The 23,241-nt window shown below is 38.0% G+C and overlaps 1 protein-coding gene across 2 annotated transcripts in view; it reads right to left on the bottom strand.

Annotated features, from left to right (window-relative positions):
• The window catches only part of micu1 (mitochondrial calcium uptake 1), a 153,397-nt gene that overhangs the window by 78,118 nt on the left and 52,038 nt on the right, over positions 1–23,241 (bottom strand). The window contains exons 1-3 of one of the 2 annotated variants that reach the window (XM_084390940.1): positions 21,593–21,802; positions 7,212–7,376; positions 464–650 (exon numbers count right to left, since the gene is read on the bottom strand). In XM_084390940.1, the coding sequence (XP_084247066.1) occupies positions 464–650; positions 7,212–7,375 (351 nt within the window). In that variant the 5' untranslated portion in view covers position 7,376; positions 21,593–21,802. Of the gene's footprint in view, positions 1–463; positions 651–7,211; positions 7,377–21,592; positions 21,803–23,241 lie in introns of those variants that run through there. The other variant, XM_084390941.1, reaches the window with a different exon arrangement.

Raw genomic sequence — 23,241 nt, 5'->3', positions numbered from 1 at the left:
GCTGCGTGTGTGTGCGTGTGTGTGTGTGAGAGAGAAGTCTGGCAATATTGAATACTGTCAAACTCTATTAGGAAAAATATTTTTTGTGCCCCCTTTAAAGGAAACAAATCAACTACTGAGAAAAACAACTGTTATTTATTTCCCTATTTTCTCTTATCATTTCTCCTCTTTCCCTTTAATCAGTAAGTCCCACACTTGCCTGTCCCAGATGCTGCTTTAATAATCACATTTCCCCCACAGTTAAAGTCAGCTGCAATTCATTAACTCTGCTATTGTCGCTCTGCCACATTCCCACTGCTGGCATTTCGGTTGATTTTATGACTGTGGATTTGCATGTTTATTAGATGTGACGGCTTCACATTTCATCTGCACATGGTGTAGTCAGACGGATCATCAGATAATGACTGGATGACACTGACCTCATCATGATGCGATTAAGAGGATGTGCACGTGCATTGATCACCTTGCGGTCACGGAAGCCGACTCTCTGTTTCTTTTTCTTCCCATCTGATCCCGCCTCATCTTCCTCCTCCCCGCCACTGGACTCGAGAGCGCCGTCTGACACCTCCTCCTGCACCACATCATTCAGAGGCTCCTCCTCCTGCATCTGCTCCTCATGCTTCACTGAAGACGCTGCTTCAGCATATGCTCTGCCGGGGCAGGAGAGAGTACGCACATCAGTCACACTGACAATATACAGTAGTAATACTGCACATCTTAAATAGTCTCTTGTGCTCATTAAGGCTGCATTTATTTGATCAAAAATAGTCAAAACTGCAATATTGTGAAATATCACAATTTAAAATAACTATATTCTATTTTGAAATGTGATTTATTACTGTGATGCAAAGCTGAATTTTCAGCATCATTACTCAATTTTTCAGTGTCACATCATAAGAATATGATGATTTGCTGCACAAGAATAATTTATTACGGTACTATTATCAGTGTTGAAATTATCAATGCTGATGTTATTAATGTTTTTGCTGCTTAATCTTTTTGTGGATACACTACTATTCAAAAGTTTGGGATTTTAGAAAGAAAGAAAGAAAGAAAGAAAGAAAGAAAGAAAGAAAGAAAGAAAGAAAGAAAGAAAGAAAGAAAGAAAGAAAGAAAGAAAGAAAGAAAGAAAGAAAGAAAGAAAGAAAGAAAGAAAGAAAGAAAGAAAGAAAGAAAGAAAGAAAGAAAGAAAGACTTTTATCCAGCAAGGATGCATTAAACTGATCAAAAGTGACAGTAAAGACTTTTATGTTACAAAAGAAAAATGCTGTTCTTTTAACATTCTATTCATAAGAGAATCCAGAAAAAAAAATCCACAAAAATATTAAGCAGCAAAAACATTTTCAACATTGATACATAATAAGAACCATTAATAACAACTGAGCACCAAATCAGCATATTACAAATTTCTGGAGGACACTGAAGACTGGAGTACTGATGCTGAAAATTCAGCTTTGCATCACAAAAATAAATTCCATTTTAAAATATATTAAAATAGAAAACAGTTATTTAAAATTGTAACAGTATTTCACAATATTACTGTTGTTACTGTATTTTGATCAAATAAATGCAGCCTTGGCGAGCATAGAGAGACTTCTTTCAAAAACATTAATCATTCTAAATTATTACAAATTTAACCAGTAGTTTAATCTAGCAAACTGTGCCTTAATCCAAGGCCTTAATCCTTAGTCTAGCAAACTGTCCACAGTTTTTGTCATGTGTCCTCATACCATTCCTTTTAAGCAATCACACTTATACTTTCTGGCAGATATAATAAAATATCATTGATTAAACTGAAGCAATTTTGACTTGGGCCAGCAAGCAACAACCGGTAACACTTTACTTGAGGCGGTGTGCATAAGACTGACATGACACCTTTATAATCATGACATGGCAGATGTCATAAATATGAAGGAGGTCTTATGCATGTTTATGGCAAATGTCATTAAGTGTCATTCGCTCAATTATGACATTTTTAAGGCAAATATGACATTGTTTGAGATGTCTTTGTCATGACAACTTGACATTACCAAGACAACATAAATTGTCATAAATATGTCATAAACATGACATAGCAGATTAATTATCAAACTTAAGAAACCACTTAGCTTTATGGGTTAACATTTCATTAAACTGTTAGGTGGTTGGTTTTGACATTGGCTGTCATGAAGCCATTATAACTGTGTCATGAATGTTTTTCTTGACCTCAACTACAGTGGCACAAATTTAATTTGTCATTAAAATGTTATAATGTCTTCATGACAGCCAATGTCAAAAGCAACCACATGACAGTTTAATGAAATGTTAACCCATAAAGCTAAGTGGTTTCTTAAGTTTGATAATTAATCTGCTATGTCATGTTTATGACATATTTATGACAGGTTGTGTTGTCTTAGTAATGTCAAGTTGCCATAACAAAGAAATCTCACACAATGTCATATTTGCATTAAAAATGTCATAATTGAGCGAATGACACTTAATGACAGTTGTCATAAACATGCATAAAACCTCCTTCATATTCATGACATGTGTCATGTCATGATTATGACGGTGTCATGTCAGTCTTATGCACACCCCTTCAAGTAAAGTGTTACCCAACAACCTAGCACACCCTAGCAACCACATAGCAATGTGCTAAAAACCACTCTGAACACCTTAGCAACACCCTGACATGATGGTTTTGAGTTTTGCGTAGGTAAACATCTCTCATTTTTTCTTCAAAAATGTAAAAATCTAGTTTACTCAGCATTACACATGGGAACCAATGTTGTCAAGCTGTCTGTGTGTGTATATCTCTAGATGTGTGCCTCATACTAAAAGTCATTGAAGAGTGCAAGGAGGTCAATATCTTCAGGACACAAAGCAGTAATTGGAAAAAAGGCCTGCCGTTGTGTTGATGGGACGTGTGTTTGAAGGTGTGTTCAATAACTCAATATAATGTGACACAGGGAAAATGACTGCACAGACTGAGAACTAAAATGCCACCTTGTCCCATAACTCCTTCATTCTATAGATCACGTCCCAGATGCATTTCTCTATTTTGCTGACACATCAGATCCTCTATTCATACACACAGGACCCTGCATTGGACTGGCCTTCACCCAGACTGCAGATGAATCTCTGCAGATATGGGCTCCATAAGGACACTTCTATTACAACACTTTCTCCTATCCCAGTTTAATATAGCTATATGTTAGCCATTCATAGGAAGACTTCTCCAACAACTGGTGAATCTCACTAAATCATGAACATTTTACAGTCATATTGCACCATCAAATGCACCACCAAATATTAAAATTATGGCCTATACTGATAAAGCGATGTTATGGCTGATAACTGATATTAGGCTAATATTAATAAAATTCTATAGTAAACTATCTAAAAAAAATGCATAAAGGACACTTAAAATAAAATGTATAGTTTTAAGTGCTACAAGTGAATTTAGGAAACACAGCAGTTTGAAAAATGGATACTCGTTTTAAGATCTAGTGTATTTAAGAACAGTGCAATTCAATTATCAATTCTATTAAAGATTAACTTTAATGGGGTCTTATTATGCCCTTTAAAGGGATACTCCACTTTTTTCGGAAATATGCTCATTTTACAACTCCCCCAGAGTTAAACAGATGAGTTTTACCGTTTTAGAATCCATTCAGCCGAACTCCGGGTCTGACGGTACCACTTTTAGCATAGCTTAGCATAGATCATTGATTCAGACGAGTCCAGTAGCATTTCTTTCAAAATGACCAAAGAGTTTCAATATTTTTCCTATTTAAAACTTGACTCTTCTGTAGTTAAACCGTGTACTAAGATCGACGGAAAATGAAAAGTTGCGATTTTCTAAGCCTATATGGCTAGGAACTACTCTCATTCCAGCGTAATAATCAAGGAACTGTGCGGCCGTACCATGAGTGCAGCAGGCGTAGTGATATGACGCAGCGCCTGAAAATAGGTCTAATAGGTTAGACAAACTTAGTCCCGGTCACGTTGGAAGAAGTTACCGAGCTGGGGACTATTTTTAGCAACAGTTCTATGCTAAAACTGGTACCGTCAGACCCGGAGTTCGGCTGAATGGATTCTAAAATGGTAAAACTCATCTGTTTAACTCTGGGGGAGTTGCAAAATGAGCATATTTCCGAAAAAAGTGGAGTATCCCTTTAAGAAGATTTTGTTTTTGGGGTGTACTAGAATATGTTTTCATGCTTGATTGTTCAATAAACATTATTTTTCACACACTTTACAATATTACAGAACCTCTCTCCCCAGTATGGCTTGAACACACCAATTTCGATTAAGCCCCTCCTTCCGAAATACGAAATGTGCTGTGATTGGTTAGCTGGCCTAGCGTGTTGTGATTGGCACCGCTTAGCGCGTGTTCTGGAAATGTCCCGCCCCTCCATAACTGCGAGTTCTTCGCTAGTGTAAATATGAATAAGGATGGCGTCAATTTCAAAACAATTCAAGCTCGATTCAGACCCTGACAATGTTAACGAACAAAAGGACAGTGCAGAATGGATGTCATGCAAAGACTTTGCAAGTACGGATTTCACAGCACGTTTCAGAGTGGTATGTTTTTTGTAATTTTCTTATACGTTATAGATACAATGTTATCCATCATTTAATCGTGATATTTGTCGGAAAACTAAGGTAATACAAACAGATAACAAAACCATGGTAAATTTTCCTAAAAAGCGGTGAACCGTCTTACAAAAGTGAGAGCATACACAGAAAACAAGCTGTTCTCCATAAACTGTGCAGCGCATAGATTAACCCTTTGGTTTTAATGTTCAGTAACAGTGTTTAAAATAAATTCTAACCACTGTCCACTGTTCGTCAGCCAAATGGGTTGAGTTTCAGAAACGATGTGGAAAAAACAGTGTCTCTTTGACATAGTGACAACACTGTCTTCTCTAATGCAGTTCTCAACCAAGCCTCATTCCATTTATTGCGTTCAGACTGAGGTCGCATTGCAAAACATCTGACCTGTATCGAATCTAGTGGAATCTAGAATCCAATATGGAAGTGGCCCAAATCAGAATTGAAAAGATCAGATTCTATGTGGTTTGTGCCCTTTCACAGTCTTGAGAAAAACAGACCTGAGTCACATGTGAGCAAAAACATGGATTTGGATTTGGGCCACATTTACCTGCAGTCTGAACGTAGCATAAGTTACGTGCTAGTCAGAATGTGTAACTCCTGTTGTAGATGCGCTTTTCCCGTAACAACATTCTGAACGGCAACTAAACCCTAAGAATTCACAACGTTTTATTACAATAGTGTTCTCTTTATAACGTTATGTGACAGTCCCAATCATAGTTATTAATGGGGTGTAACAATACATCATTATATAGAGATATTGCGATATAAAAATTTGACGACATGTATTATCCAAGGCTCAGCTTACTGTATTTATAAAGGTATAATTCACCCAAAAATGTAAATTCTGTCATCATGTACTCACCCTCATGTCGTTTAAAACGACAAAAGATTTTCGTTTAACTTCCAAACACAAATGGAGATATTTTTATGAAACCTGAGAGATTTCTGTCCCTCCATTTAAAGTCCATTCCTCTAAAACTTAAAGCAACACTAAGGAACTTTTCCTCTTCGGTCGCCCTACAGGTTGGAAGCGGAATTGTCCATTACCGCTATCGTAAATAATTTCGCCGCCCGCAACCTACTGTCGCACGCACACTCGCTGTTTATCTAGCACCGGCTTTGGAATGAACGATGTCCACAGACAAGGTAGAGTATGTTGCATGATTTCATGAAAGTATGATGTATTGCAACATCAGAAACGAAGAAAAACGAAATAATGACTATTGTAACGCTTGACGTAAAGCAAGTCAAATTTGTAGTTTTCTTATGTCTCATTCGAACTACAGAAACACAACCCGGTTTGGCAAACTTGCATAGTGTGGTTATAGCAGATATAGGGCCGCAAAGCGAATCCAGAAGTGCCTTTCACCCTGTTACGACTTGATGAACCACTGATACGATTTTGGAAACATTATTTTTAGGTAAAAAATGTTCCTTAGGGTTTTTTTTCTAGATGAAAAAAAATGTCAAAACGGTATCGTAAAAATAATCAAATCGAGTGGTCTAATCCAAGTCTTCTGAAGAGAAACAATGGCTTTATATGATGAACAGATTTACAACGCTCATACCGTAGTAAACACGGACGCTATGCTTGCGTAAAGCTTGGAAACAACATGAGAGAGAGTAAATGCAGAATTAAAATTTTTGGATGAACTATCCATTTACAGTTTGGGAATAGTCATTTTAACATGCTTTCTTGCGATTAGAAGTGTGATTGATTGCATTGATCATCTGAGCAGCATATACGCTTCCGGCACTCATCAACGTGAAAGCGCAAACACTCCTCAAAGTGAAGGACATAATTTAAATCACCATATCACATTTAGTTTTAGTCAAAGCATTTTCGATGGTTTATTCTTATATGAATAGTGCATTAATATTGGGAGAGGCGGAACATAGCAGGCATCGGGAGTCTTGTCAGATCCAACGAATGCCTGAAAGCGCAAGTACTGCGTGAGGAAAAATTACGTTTACGGAATTTCAGTGACATTACTACATTAAACTACTATATATAATGTTGATATAAGTTGGCTTGAGAAAGCCGGACCAAATAGTTTGAAGAAGTTTGAAGAAGTTTCAAAAGCTTTACGTTTAAAGTTTAAAGTATAAAGTATTTGAAGTTTAAAGTAGTTTGAAGAAGTAGTAGATAGATAGATAGATAGATAGATAGATAGATAGATAGATAGATAGATAGATAGATAGATAGATAGATAGATAGATAGATAGATAGATAGATAGATAGATAGATAGATAGATAGATAGATAAACCAGATATATAGATATAACACAGGCGTACAAAGAACTCACAACATTATTTTACAGTAGGTTTCTCATTATAATTTTATGTAGCTTATATGCCAGACAAGCACGACAAGCACGTTCACTCAACTGTATTTTCCTTTTCAAACTGATTCCAATCATATTGATAATTCAAAACCATAATGGCGCAATTGAAGTGTCTCAGCCGAAGGAAATAACCAATTTTCTTATCGGGTCAATAACAATAACATATATCGCCCAATATCGATATAGTGGCCGATATATCGTGCATCCCAACATATCAGTGGACAAGTATATGGTGAGATAGCCTAAGTGTCCACAGTGGTCCATACCTCGTCCACAATAGTCCAGCGCTGGCTGAGATGCCCGTCACTCCCGCCAGGGCGGCCAACATCAGTCTACGCCGCTGATGAGAACGGAAGGCACCGGTATGATGCCTCCTTGACAACTGCACCATCCCGACGGATGCAGCCGTCAGTGCCCGCAAGCGGTACATACTGCAAGAAGATGGAAAGAGAGAGTGATTATTATGCAAATAATACTTTTAATACAGAATGAGAATTACATTCATATGCAAATATCTCCAGGAGTGACACAAATGACACCATTTCAAATATATAATCAGGGCAGTGAACTAGCGTTATAAACTATCAAGTTAAATGAAATTCATCCAACGTCGAACAGGTCCATTCCGCCCCTCTTTCATCAGGAGATTTGGGCCAATCCTAAATGGCAAGATATAATGTGATTCTGTCTGAAATTAAAACTGTAAATGGGGGTTCTGGATCCTTCCAGAACACAGCATGGATTATGCTGAATCCCTGCACTAGCACATCTCCCACAACCCTGAGCTTGCACTCCCAAAAAACTAATTATCCAGCAGTGCAGGAACAAGCCAGATTTTTAACAATAGACTTAAGAAAGCCATGAAATGAAATGGGGCTTTGAGGCTTTTAGTCCATGTCTTTTTTGTTCTTTCTTTTTTTGAGGTCATCTTTAAGCTAATGTACTCTTAAAAGTTTACAAAACAAACTTTTATGAGATGCAAGTATATAAAATGTAAAAATTTTGTCGTCTGGGCAAATAGTGCAAAAAATGTAAGTGAATGTAAAAAGTCATCACATTTGAAGTGATCACCATCAAATTGGTTTTGATGGATCACATCACATACTTAAGTCCATCTATGCATACGCTGTGAGTTTGGGTTGCTTATAACATTCATCTGGGAACGCAACGTGCACCATATTTGTAACCCTAACACAGGAGAATTTAAATATGAGAATTGTTGTTCATCGCACCCTAGCTCTGAGTTTACATGTTCTGTCCACATGTTCTTTTTCAAGAAATTACAGTGGCTGTTGCATTTCTATCGTGAAGAAGTGGCCAAATATTAAAGATTAAGAGGACATTGGAATTAAATGTTGTTTGGCCAATGTTAAAGAAGGATTTGATCAGGCTGTAAAGTGTAACAACAACATTCACCAGGCCGTTGGCACCATCTGCAAGCATTTGTTATAATTCATCATGAAAATAAGTTGATTATGTTTATATATTACATTATGTATTTTAACAGTGTTGTTCAATAAAACAATGTGATTACATGCTTTTGAACCATTTATTATTAGGGATGCACCGATATGAACATTTTGGCCGATATGATAACCGATAATTCTTTATATTTGAAAGCTGATAAATCTAAATGCATAATTTTTAACAATTTATGAGAGCCTGATTACAAAAACAACATTTTCATAATTAAAAAGCCATGTCCCAAGCACTTCAACATAAATCAAACATATACAGTACAGTAGACTAGTGAATTTTACACTACTATGGCCAACTGTCCTTATCAAAAAAAAATGTATTGCCTTACAAATAAATAAAACGATGCCTAAATAATGCAAACAAGTCATTGGACAACATTACTTGCGTATAACGAATCAAAATGCATCTGCCATGGATAAATAAAATTGAATAGCCTCCGCACAGACAGTTCATGAAATGATTTTAATTAAACAATATTGTTGATTAAATAATAAGAGTGTGATATATTATTAATAATGCAGAATTTTTTTTTAAAAAACATCTAAAATGAATATTACCGTTTCAAATAATGGCACTGAGCCGAAGAGCTGAACGAACACCGGGAAACTGAAGGGCTTTGTTAGCAGGTTAATTAACTCAACGAAATGCATCATAAATTAGATAAACCAGGCATTTATACAACATAAACATTATATTAGAACTTAATGACATGAATGCACAAGTGAACTTGAAGTAATGTGCTAGTCAGACTGTGTAATCCTGTTGTGGATGTGCTAATCCCGTAACAATGCACTAAAACAACAACTAAACCCAATTCACAGCTCACTCTCTATAATTGTATGTATATGACAGTCTCAATTATAGTTATAAATGTTGTGCATTGCTCTTAGAACTGAGTGCACTGCACTACACCAGTAAACTGAAGTGCTTTGCAAGTGCATTATTTAACTCAACAAAACGCATGAGATAAATCAGATATTTACACAACATAAACATAATATTATAACTTTAAAATATTGGACCAATAACATTAAAAATGAACATGCATTGACAAATATACAGATATGGTGGCCCAAATATATTATGCATCCCTATTTATTATTGCCTCATTGTTATTTGTATTTTAAGTCATTTTAAATGCTATTGTTCTATTTTTATTACCACAAAATTATCCAATTACTCGATTAATCATCCGATCATCTAACCAACTGATTATACTCAATTACCAAAATACTTGTTAGTGACAGCACTAGATTAGTTAAAGCATATCTAAATGCACCTGTATTGTTTTGCATTTTTGATCGTCTCGTCAGCTATAAGTGCATCGTCACACCCCTATAAAAAGTAAACTGATGCAGGGAGGAGATCCAGTCAGATGATTCATTCAGATTTGATTTCTTAACAGCAGACAGTCAAATAATAAATGAAGAGTAAAATGAATTCATTCATAATCAGGATTCAAATTTTAATTAAGAACCATAAATGAACAGTTAAAATCACTTCTAATATTTCTAAAACACTCTTGAGTATAATATTCTTGCCTAAAGATAAGTTGTTTAAGAGATCTCTTTTTGAAAGGACAGGTTGCGAAGGAGCAAGGTCTGAGTGCAAGGTAAGACTGACCTGTTCAGAAATGCTTATAGGAACAGAGCTAAGTTCCTCTTATCATAGTATATCGCATCGAAGCAGACACACAAGACACAAACACATCTAGTTTTCATGTTTTCACACACTGGTGTTAGCCCGTACACTGCAAGATGTTTAGCTAAGATAACATTCGTTTACAACTTTATTCTGAGACACTCTAGCATTTGTGGCCCGTCTAACGGAAACGTATAGATTTCTGCCCTCATCTAAACAGCAAAAGTTCACCCTAAGTCAATCAGCTACATTTGAGGCATAACGGTTAATAAAAGAAAGGCATTAAACATACATTTCAAATGATAATAATGGTAAACATCAAAATGATAATAATGATTTCTTAAAATATGATGATTATATTTGATTACATGATATTTAAGACCTAAATGATTCAATGATAAAACATTAAGCAAATGATAAACATAAGATAGATAGATATTTTTTTCTTTTCATGCTTCATCATAAACATTTTTCTTAGCTTTAGAAATAGACAGATAAAACCAAGAGGCCATGTTTAGATCCAAATATTAGCAACCAGCTAATCTAATCCTCAGAATTACACTTAAGTACAGTAACAACAACCAATTAGGCTACTTAAGCGCTTTACATCCCTGTTAACAAAGTTATATCAGAGTTTTAAAACAGGATATATGCATTTATTTAAACAGACAAAATGGAGGAACAGTGGGGAGCTCCTTTACATCTAACCAGAGTTACCAGACAATTTTCAGCCTTTATCAAATCACATCACAGCACCTACTGTAACCATTAGCTTAATATGGTATGATGCTATTTAGGTTAGCGATGGACTTATGAATCTAACGTTATTCAAGCTCTTCTGGAACTCTTCACTCTCTTCAGAAAGCTATATCTGAAATAATAATAGGCCAAACAATATGAGGACACGTCTAAATATGAGACATGTCTAAATGCACCGTATTTGATTCAAGGGCTACAGAACTGTTCATATTTGTATATTCCCCACACAATTCTACAAAATAGCTTCAGAAAAGATAGGCACACATATGTACCATTAGGATACTTTTATGGTGCTTTGTGCGTTTTTCGAGCAAAGCAGCATCCATCTCCATTCACTCTTATTATATGGAAAAAATAAGAAATTTTTCAAAATTCCACCTTTCAAAACAAATTTCACAATCATGTGTCCGGGAATATGATGACTCATGACTTTTCATTTTTGGGTGAACTGCTCCTTTTACGGGAATAACATATTGCAGTCAAACAGTGTACATATAACAACTTTTGATTGAAGCTGCAGGATTGCTCTTGAGACTTGAGATTTTCAATTTTCTATGCCAATTTTGCCAGACTCCCCCACATAAACAATCCAGCATCTGTTCATTTTTCTTTGAAATGGGCTACTTATGTCATTCACATCTTTTGACATCCAAGTGCAGGCAAAGAGGGACTGGTAAAATCTCCCTATGTGCTCTGCCTCGTTCGTAGGAAGGCAAAAGCTCCGTAGAGGCTAGAAGAGCCACCTGTCCGTTTTCCAATATTGACTGTAGTTTGATTGAGGTCCTGATTCAGCAGAACATAATGAGAGTGGGAGCGCTACATGCTAATTGGAGTGAGCGCTTGTGCGTGACATTGCAGACTGATGGCACTGGTCTCTGGGGCGGAGGACATTGGGGCCGCGCAAAACTCTTCAAACGGAGCGGATACTGCATTAGCCCAATAAACACCCTAGTGGGTTCTATCAGAGTGAAAGCAACTGGTTCCTGAAGAACACTTTATGTGCGGCTTCACATTGCAAGGATTTGGTTATGGCCATTACTATGTTATTAATGTAATATTTGCACAGTTTAATTGTAATTACAACGAGCTTTTTATTAAAATGTTACTTCCAATGGGAGTCGAAGGTGGTGTAGACAAACCATTTGGACAGCAATTAACCAACAGTGAGATTACTAGTTAAATGGATACTCCACTTTTTTTTGGAAATAGGCTCATTTTACAACTCCCCCAGAGTTAAACAGTTGAGTTTTACCGTTTTCGAATCCATTCTCCGGGTCTGGGGGTCCCACTTTTAGCATAGCTTAGCATAATGAATTGAACCGGACAAGACCATTAGCATCTCTCTCAAGAAAAATGAACAAAGAGTTTCGATATTTTTCCTATTTAAAACTTGACTCTTCTGTAGTTACATCGTGTACTAAGACCGACGGAAAAGGAAAAGTTGCGATTTTCTAGGCTGATATGGCTAGGAACTATACTCTCATTCCTGCGTAATAATCAAGAAACTTTGCTGCAGTACCATGGGTGAAGCAGGCGTAATGATATGACGCAGTGCATGCCGCCTGATAATAGGCTACTAAGCTGGGGACTATTTTCAGGCGCTGCGTCATATCATTACGCCTGCTGCACTCATGGTACTGCAGCAAAGTTTCTTGATTATTACGCAGGAATGAGAGTCAATTACATCATGGTTAAATAGGTACAGCATAGGTTTCATTATCAACACAATGAAGGTTTCTGATGAAGGACAAACTGGCAAATTGTGTAAGATAATACAGTATATGAGATGCCATGCCAAGTGCCTCATTTAGACAGATTACCATTGTTTTCCTTAACATTAACCTTCACAGTTCATGGAGATTCAATTGAGTGGTGAATGTGATAATACAAATTAGTCAAAAAGTTATGTGCAAAGCCTTTACACTTTAAAATATGAGATTAACTAACAGAACATCAGCATTCTTTTTAGAAAGCTGAATTATCCAAAAGTGATGTCCTATGAAACAGAAAATTTGATTCTTAGCCGGCTCCATTACAGTTGCTCTGTCTTCCCAAAATATCTTAAAACTTGTAAGCTAGGTTATATTTTGGACAGTAATTCAATTTGGTTTGGAACAACTTGAGGGCGAGTAAATGATGACAGAATTATAATTTTTGGGTGAACTATCCCTTTAACTAAAGTATACAAATGTATCTATAGCCTTGTTCAGACCGGCAGTCAAAATTAGGGCTTAACGATTAATTGCAAATTAACATGAAATTGCACTTAAACCGATTTGGCGTATTGTGATTAATAGCAAAGGCTGCGATTATTTTTTATGTGCAGCTTGTCAGTAAAGCACGGCTCTGTGATCAGTAGTAAAATGCTGCTCTTTCCGAGAGTCGCTTATAACGTGCAAATGAAAAAGCAACACGCGTCAAAAATCTTTCCAAACATGAGAAGCATTTATGAAGCTCTTGTCCAACAAAAGACAACATTTAATAACATGCTTTTACTCCAAACTCACTTCATAACGACAGTTGAGCTCATCCTTCTGTGAGATGATTTGGCTTCTTACACAGATAAGGCAGTCGTGTGTTAATTAGTCATGTTCAATCAAAGCGTTTCAATCTTCTGTTTATTCAGCTACAGATAGTATGATGCCCATTGGGATTTCCTGGAATGATGTGTTATTTACTTCTGCAGGGTATATTTGGAGATTATGTGAGCCTTTGCCAAATCGCGTTCGGTTTCATTTAGATTAATCGTGTAGCCCAAGTCCAAATCCGTTTTTTTGTGCATATCCGATTGAAATCCGATCAGATTTAGCAAGTGTGAACAGCAAAAACAAAAAAAACAAAAAATTATATGTTTTTTGAAATCTTATTAAAATCATATTTCTGGAAATCAGTTTCAGTCTGACCACTCGGATCAGATTTCGCATGGTTTATGTGACTTAGTGTCACGCCACATAAAATGTAAAGTCAGACATTGTTAGGAAACATGCTGAAAGGTTGTGTTGTTGCAAAGTGCCAGACGAGTAGAAAATGAAAATATAACGGAGACCTGTTTTGAAACCGGCAGAGACGACAGCACAGAAAACGCCACGCATACCAGCCTCCTGCGTTTCTGACGCTGCCTCATAAGACGAAGTAGTCCAGCGCAGAGGCTACACATCGTTATGTTGTAAATAAGACAACATCAGTTCTGTAAACCCCTCCATATTGAGGTTTTTGTTATATTATTATTATTATTATTATTATTATTATATTCTGGAAAATGAAAGAGTGGCATGTATGATTTACTCACTCTCCTATCATTCCAAACCCATATGTCTTTTTTTTTTCCTTCAATTACAAAAGATGAAAATTTGCTTTAAAAGAGTAAGATATGGACTACTCTTAAGATACTTTCATGGTATTTTATGTTAATTTTTTTAAATGGATCTCTTGTGAAAAAGAAGTGTGCCTAATTGTATTGAATGTGTGCCTGTGGTGTACTTAAAAAAAAATAATTCCAGAGAAGACAATTGAAAAAAGGCCACTAAAGTGAACTTAAAGAGAGTACAATAATCACTGGAAAAAGAAGGTTTATGATCAGGCAAGAGCTTTCGGACCTGCGTTAATATTAGGAAAGCGTTTCAGCGCTGGAGGAAGGCCTGAAAACAGATGGAGAGGTTGCATTGTTTCTGATTGGTTTTGCTGTTTCACAGAACCAAGATATGCTGTTGTTGTAATGTTAGACATACTAACAGTTTTGAGTGTCATTGAAGCATTATTTTGCTGATCGATTTTTTTATGATAAAGAGACATCCACTTTTGCATTGTATTTTGGGGGCAGAGCACTGAAGTGTGTTTGTTTGGATTTTTTTCAAATAGTGTGTTTCTCAGAAATCGAAATTTTGTTTCCTCTGTGAATCACCAAAAAGTGGAGTCCAAACAATATTGTACCTCACTCACTTTCTTTGTACTAACAAAACGCTAAGACATTTTTCAAACTATAATTTTTTGTGTGTTTCACAGAAGGAAATTTGGCCGATTACTAAGGCCAATTATCTCAATGTTTTAAAAAGCAGCCTGAACATTCAACAAAACATCTCTTTTTCTGTACCACAGAAGAAATAAAGTTACAGGGGATTGGAAGCACACCAGCCCACTGACAGGAAAAACTTGAGATAAACTGCAGTTATTGTGCGCCCAATTGGTTGAGCATAATTCCTCCATCCATGGGTTTGAAACTTTGAGATTCCCAAACTGTTCTATTCAAAGAGAACTCTTTAACCTTGCTTCTCTGCAATCTACAACAGAAAACAGACTGCAGCAGCCTGGATTTCACATATCTAGTGGCAATCTGGTATCAGCTTCTCTCTATGCACCAGTGAACAGCCACAAGCCTCTCAGATAAGGTTCTGCCAGGGATTGCACCAACAGGAGACATCAGGGCCAACTTCACAGGCAGCCGAGGACTAACTTGACTAAGGACCAACATTGTTCCCTGTGTTAAGTGTTAAGCCACATTTCGTCTGTCTCCAAGCATTGCATGGATAAGTGCAGAGAGAGTTCCCCTGGGCACTTTAGTAAAAAGTGCTAAAGACTTCCTCTAAAAGAGCAAAACACAGACAGAGAGCGTTTTTTTAAAGATGCCATTCTGCCTGTGTTTCTGGATGCAGTCGATATCTTTCAGCCTCAGATGGTCTCAAGTGTTTGGGTCTCACCCACACTGAGACAGCATTTGTGGATGGCACATGTCCTCATTGCGAGAACATGACAATGGCATCGTTGCCGGATGGAATCTTCCCAGACTCCCGTCCATGGCCTATAAATTCACTTTGTCTCTAACGGCGAAGGCTTACAGTTGAAGGATTACAAATTTAAGAATTTAAGTCAGATATGCTTTAAGAATCTTGTATTTAGCTTTAAAGGTTAAGATGATGATATCACACGAATGATTCTGCTCTGCTCAGCAAAGTTGCAATTCCTGTTTTCTCTTTATTGTCTTTAAAGGGATACTTCAGGATTTAGCATTAAGCTTTGTATTAGTAGAAAACCTGTAGTATTTTCGAATTACCGTGCTTTCCACCCTCATATCCCCCTGAGAGGAAAAAATCTGGAAAAAATCCTCCGATGACACAAAAATCGTCGTATTGCGTCATCGGAGGATTTTCTGGCCAGAGGCTAAAGACTACAGCCAGTAGGAGGAGCTGTCCCGCATGTTTTCAACCCGCCCATAGAGGGTGGGATCTCACTCACAGAATGTACACATAGTTCAGCCCTCTTTCTTTGGAAGCTAAGCTAGCAGGCTCTTGTTCTGTGGAGAAAGCTGAGTAGTAGGGGTTACCATCCTCTTTTTCCCGGACATGTCCGGCCGTCGAGATCGTCCAAAATGTCCGGGATTCGGCTTTTGCTTTCTGCGGTCGCCATTCATTGTTTACATGCACACCTTTTGTTTCAATCTAGCTGAATTCATTCAGATTGGTGAATCTGAATGTAGTGTTTACATGATCGCTAAACAAGTGATCGGTTGATGTGCGTTTTAACATTGCTAAGAAAATTCCCGCTCCTCCGTGAGAGATGCGAGACCGGTGCGTCTCAGTAATGACGCCACCGGCCTCGCGCCGTTCTCCCACGCCCCTCAGTCTTGTCCTGCTCGCCACAGTAAACATAATGAATGGCGACTGTAGAACGCAAAAGCCGAATCCCGGACATTTTGGGCGATCTCGAAATCCAGGGCAAACTCATCACGGAGACTTGCTAGTAGCCTAGCTTTGTTGTTTAACTGCGCGCTCTTACCGGTAGGCGTGGCTTGGGAGTGGCCTCCTAGGGCAGCGAAGCAAGTGCATTCTGGGAGTTGTTGTCTTTCATCCACATAAGCCAAAAATACATTTTCTGGCTTTTCTTAGTCTAGAAAGCTCCAAATTCAAAAATAATTTCACATTTCTTCTACATAAATGACCTATTTTAAATACACATTCATCTTTCCAGAGGTGAAGTATCCCATTAATGGCTCTTGGAGCCAGAGCCACAGCCCAGACGTTGAATCAATAGGCTGATTGGACTAGCACATATGCGTTTGAATGGTTATGCTGATTGGATTGAGACTGGTAACACGTTGGAGTCTGGGGCGGGTTCCTTAACCTGTATACTTCATTTGCATGCTTTGTTCAGAGTCTCCACCTCTATGTAGGCTACGGACATCCAGGCTACGGACGTTTGGTGATAGAGCGTTCTGTGTGGGTGCACCATCACTCTGGAACAAACTTCCTCATGCCATCCGCTCTGCACCTACCCTGGCAACTTTCAAAGAACAGCTTAAAACACACCTCTTCACTGAGGCATATGGGCTATAGCTATACAACCACCTTTGCAAGCATGACATGAGCAGAGCACAGTGGTAAGTAGCCTTTGTATAGCTGGCGTTGTACTCTCCCAGATTCAAGAAAAATGTGTAAAATGTGCTGTGCACAAGCAAACATTTGGGTTGTACTGCTCAGGACCAGCTTTATAAATAAATCTTAATCACTGATTCCTAATTTCATTCATTTTCGGAAGGCCAAACAAAGGGGTTTTGATTTAGCATTGAAACAGAAACAACACAAAAAAAAATTTGGTAACAAAAGTGCACTTCAACAGCGTAATGTTACTACTGCACAGTATATTCATCTTTTTTTGTGTGTGTGTGACTACTTGATACTTTTAAAGCAAAGTATTTATAATGACACATAAAGAATTTACTTCCAATATATTTGATCAATAAAACAAATGGAAGTGATTTGGCAAGTCAACTGTAAGGATACATTTGCCAGCATATGTCCCAACATTGCAATGAACCAACAGGAAAAGAAATGTGTGCCTGTACTAGCAGCAGTTAATGAATACAAACTTGAACATATATTCTGAATCTCTAACATAAAATAATAGACTTCTATCCATCCTCCTGTTAAGTGCAATGAGCAATATAATCCTTCAGACAAAAAAATAAATAAAAAATTTGCGGTAGCAAATCACAAACAGCTTTCATACAAAACAAAAAAGAGTATTGTACCTGCAGCTCTCAATAATTAGTAACATACAAAGCTGCTCTTAAACGCAAATAAATAATAAAAAGTCTAAGACTTATGTCTTGAAATTGTTGCTGTATACCACAATCAAAAACAGCATACAAAAAAAAAAGTAAATGAACATCTGCAGAGAGCACAGTCAAAATGTAACTTTTTGTGACAGCAGTTACAGCCATGGCATTGCACTGATACACACTGTGACTGTGGAGGGCCGTACAGTAAACCTACGTATAACATATAACAGATCTGTTTCTGTTTACAGCATATTGATGTGAAAACTAAACAATACATAAAGCAGCTCTCATACAAAAATACAAAATAGTCCACAATGAAATTATGCCTATTTTCCATATGTTAGCAAGAGGTCGCCGTTCGGATTTCGTGCTCAGCCATCATGCGTGTGTTATGTGCACGCCACAGACTGGCCGGGCCCTGCGCTTCCGCGCTTCAGAGTTCTGCCTTTTACATTCCATCAATATTACGTTTTATTATTATTATTGTTAGAAAAAAAAAATAGAAAATTGATTTTTGACATTTGTGAATCGATTCAGAATCGTCCACGTCCGCATCGCGATGCATTTAAGAATACATTTTTCCCCCACCCCTAGTCTCGCGCGACACTTGACACCAAAAATTCGAATGCGTGTTTTTTGCATTCGAATGTGCTTTTTAATTTATTTTATGAATATTCTAAATTCAAATTTTTATTTGACAGCCCTAGTCTCCTCAACTGCTCAACATGACAATGACAACAACAACAACACTATAATTCACTGAAGCATAACCTTTCTTTGCATGCCTTTGGATGGGAATATATGCTGATATGCCACATTGTGACGTAGATGTTTGCGGAAGTAATATCTGGACTTCGATCGAGGCGGTTTAGGCAGGTCTGGAGCTGTTCTCTGTTAGATAGAATAAATCCCTTTGTGGGAGATAGGGCTGCACAATTAATCGCAATGAAACCGCATGCGATATGGCAAAGGTAGTAAATGCTGCTCCATCTGAACGCCAGAGGGCGTCTCACACAGACACACAAAAAATGCCCTGCCACAGAAGTACGTTTATCTGTAGCTGAATAAACAAGATTGAAACGCTTTGATTAAACATGCTAATAAACACAGCACTGCCTTAGGGCCCTTTCACACCTACCTTGTTTGGTCCGGACTTTCGGACTTTTCAGTTTGGTCCGAATCAAAATTACAGGTGTGAAACCTCCCCCGGACCACGGTCCGGACCAAACAGACGAAATTTGGTCCGACGAAAAGAGGTGGTCTCGGTCCGGATCAAACTGTTCAAAGGTTTGGTTCGTTTCTAGTGTGAAAGCATTTTCTGTATGGTTCGGACTTTCGGACCATTTACAGGAAGTTCCGGTGGTTCCCGCGTAGCATAAACAACTGAAGAAGAATATTTATGTGCAGATCTGTCAGTCCTGCCCACAGCGTTTCTTCCAGCTGATTCGCGCGCGCGTGCGCGCACACGCACACATTTGTCCTGCGTCCTACCGGCGATGATTTGTTTGCACAACGAGGACGTTCATTTGGCGAATTTGAACTAGCGTCGAGTATAGTTGGTGCTGGAGGGAGTAATGCCTTAATAATAACAGCATAGTGGCAACGATAATATGCGTCTGTTCATTCATTCTTGTCAAAGTTACCCGCCGAATTGACAACACGCTGACGTCAGACGCACGTCCGTTTACAAACCAATCAATGTCAATATGCAGCCATGTAGATGATGACGACAGGACGCAAGTACGTCATGAAAAGTTCTTTAGTGCGCTCGCATAATTGCAATGTGAAACCAAACCAAAACTAACCAAATGTATACAATGTATCAAAACATGAACTTTGGTTCGGACCTTGGTGCGGACTTTCAGGTGTGAAAGGGCCCTTATTCTGTGTAAGAAGCCATATCAACTCACAGAAGGATGAGCTCAACTGTCGTTATGAAGTGAGTTTGGAGTAAAAGCATGTTATTAAATGTTGTCTTTTGTTGGACAAGAGCTTCATAAATGCTTCTCATGTTTGGAAAGATGTTTGACGCGTGTTGCTTTTTCAAATGCACGTTATAGGTGACTCAAACTCACAGTGCTTTCAGATGGAGCAGCGTTTATTACTGATCACAGAGCCGTACATCAATGACAAGCTGCACATACAAAATAATCGCAGCCTTTGCAAGTTCAAAATCGCCATAAGCCAACTCGATTTAAGTGCGATTTCATGTAAATTGCGATTAATCGTGCAGCCCTAGAGACTATGAGCTCTGTAACTTTGTAGATCTTATGTATGCACTTACATATATCTATACATTACACTAAAAGAAAATATATTAAAAAGCATCACCTGACCCCTTTAGTAATGAATTGCTTACTATAAATTGTATTCATTATATTTAAATAACTTTGGGCTTCAATTATATCAAAGCCAAATCAGGATGGCTTAAAGAAGCTGAATGAAATTAGTTTAGATAAAGTTAAAACAGTTTAGTTAAAGTTAAAACTGGGTCATAGACTAATCATTCAAGCTAATTAATTAGCTGCTATGTTGATGTTATTGCATGTGCTAATAACTGACAAACAGTAGCCTAGTCAATGGATAGGCTAGTTAACAGTGTTTGGAATTTTGAGTACATTTTAATAAGCATTTATAGCATCTCAGTTTTTTTTTTTTTTTTTTGCACATCTCATTTGTGGTTATTAAATTCTATGCATATTAGCATAGCAGTGACTGGTTAAAAATAATAATAATAATAATAATAATAATTCAGCAAAAGCCTACAAAACACTCCTCGATGATACCCCTGTTCTCTTCACTGAATATCATAACATATTGGAAAGCACTTCATAACTTTAAAAAGCTAAATTTTAATCTATAACTTACTTTCATAAACCCAGAACAAATCTTGTAAGGATGCATACAGCATTATAACAGGGCAGGATAACATATAGGCTAGTAGTGTGTAGAATATGTTCAAGTTTTAGCAACATTATGACAGTAAAGGAAAACATAATAACATAACAGTCTATAATTTTCGACTGATAAAAAAACAAACAAAAAAAAACAATATTAACATTTTCTATCTGAGAAAGTATCTCATGACATTTATCATTTGACCCTAAAGTCATTACCTTGTGGCAATGAGTTCTCCTACACAAAAGTTATTGTAGACCCTCTAAAATACGACGTAAACAAACCCAACACATAACTGTAAACACAAAAAAGAAAAAAGTAACATGATATAACCACGAGATATGATATTCACAGAAATGTCAGCACTATCTGAACAAATATGTGTTTGTCAAACAACGACGACACTGCTTTACAAGGACATTAACAGGGTCATAGGCAAATATTAGTCTCTCATCAACGTGAACACATTTTAGGAGCTTTAAAATAACGAGAGTTTGCAAAATATGAGCCAGAGTTTATGTTGAGCTTTAGCATGTGGATGAGCAGAGGCGCTGCGCAGCTGGAGCATTAGCATCAGCTACACAACGAGTGCAGCTATAACTGCTTTCTTTTCAGCGATAAACTGTAAGACGCCAAGCGACTGCATTAACTATTTGTAATTATGGACCTTTCAAATGTAGTATGGTCACGCAGGTGCGATTAGTCACGTACAGACAAGCCCAACTATCTGAAGACAGACTCTGGCTATATTCGCTAACCGCTGTGGCTGTCTGTCTCTGTCAGTGGTGTTAAAGTGATCGGGTCTGATCATATACTCACTCTGACACTTCAGGCGATCTCAGATAAAGTCCTTTAAGGAAGATGTTTTCAGTGAACGCTTCAGGTTCCCCTCCGATTCTCCTTTAACGTGAGTAACGTTAGCGTCCTATTTCTAATGAAGTTCCGCGTCTACGGAGGCCGAACACAAACATAACCCAACATAAACGTCAAAAGAGCCTCCTCCTTCTCTCGCCTCCTTTGCTGGATCTCTCTTCTGTTTGTAAACACGGGTTTTCATGGGCGAGGTCAAAAGGCTTATGTGTTTTTGTGTAAGTGTATAATTAGAGTTTTGGGGAGTAGATAAATGTTCTTAGAGGTGTCTATCTTTCATATCAAAGTGTAAAAGATGCACTTTTTGGATAATTATTGATCGCAAAGTATTTATGCAATCGTATTCTTCGTGGTGACATGTATGTGGTAGGCTAATCATACAGTAGGCCTACCATGTCAAAATACATAAAACAATGTCTACCAACAATACCAAAATGTTGAGGTTTTGTACATAATGTAGCATACAAACTTTACATTCTATCCCCTACCCTTACAGAAAACAAATCATAATTTAGTATATAAAACATATAAAAAAACACTATTTTCCTCATGGTGTCAAAAATATCAGGTCCCCCCAACAAATCACTTAGTGAGAACATTGCATAGACTTCTATTTACACATACTATAGGGATTGAAATTAAATTTCACTCTCTGGCCATTCAGAACTTCTAACAAAAGAGAAATGAACCAGATTATTATTTATATTATATAACAATTTGGATTTCATACATTAATTTCTTATCAGACAAAATCATGTTATCAGCCATCTCCTCCCGTCCTCTTTCATCCTCGAATGTTTTAGGTGGACAGATCAATACACTAAAGAAAAAAGAAAATAGTAGTATGTTGGGAAATAATGTCTTTTCTGTTAACCACATGCCTTTTAATCTTCGCTATTGCTTCAATACAAATGATCAAGCGTGCCGTTATTTGTTGCATGTTCAAATAAGCCAGATATGCGCAGACTCTGTTTTGGCCAAAGGGAATGTGCAGTGAAGGGATGGTGATGGGAGGACGACGAAACCCCTGCAGCAATGATGGTAGAGGCCCACTGACGCAGACCCAGAGCACAGCAGGGATGACAGCCCACGGTGGAGTCGAGAGAGGAACCAATTCTGGTGACGTCCGACGGAGGTGGAGCCGATGGATCCCAGGGTGCAGACGGAGAGCTGATGGACTGAAGCAACACCACTGGCACTGGAGACCTAGGCAGAGTCGCATCAACGGGCGTCTGGGGTGAAGCCAGAGTGCCTGAGGACTGAGGTGGAGCCAGAGGGAAGGAGGAAGCCGCTGGAGCCGCAGGGGTGGAGAGACTGAGTGCAGGGGAAGGCTCACAAATCCGTGGGGGAAGTAGAGTAACGACTGACCAAGGTAGAGCCGGTGGGACGAGGGAATGCAGTGGAGCCGAAGGTGGGAGGAGCAAAGGCAGAGCCGACAGGTCTTCGGGCCGAGGTGGAGCAAAGGGATCAGTGGCCAGAGGTGGAGCCACAGGATCCCCTTGCTTGAATGAGGCTAGGCTGGTGGTTGCACGAGCTGCGGCTTCACACCCCTGGTCAGATGCACTCTGGGGATCCGGCTCCAGGGCGATGGTCAGTCC

Source organism: Rutilus rutilus (assembly GCF_951802725.1).
Source record: "Rutilus rutilus genome assembly, chromosome: 20".
NCBI lineage: Eukaryota > Metazoa > Chordata > Actinopteri > Cypriniformes > Leuciscidae > Rutilus > Rutilus rutilus.
This window is presented reverse-complemented; position numbering and strand designations above follow the sequence as displayed.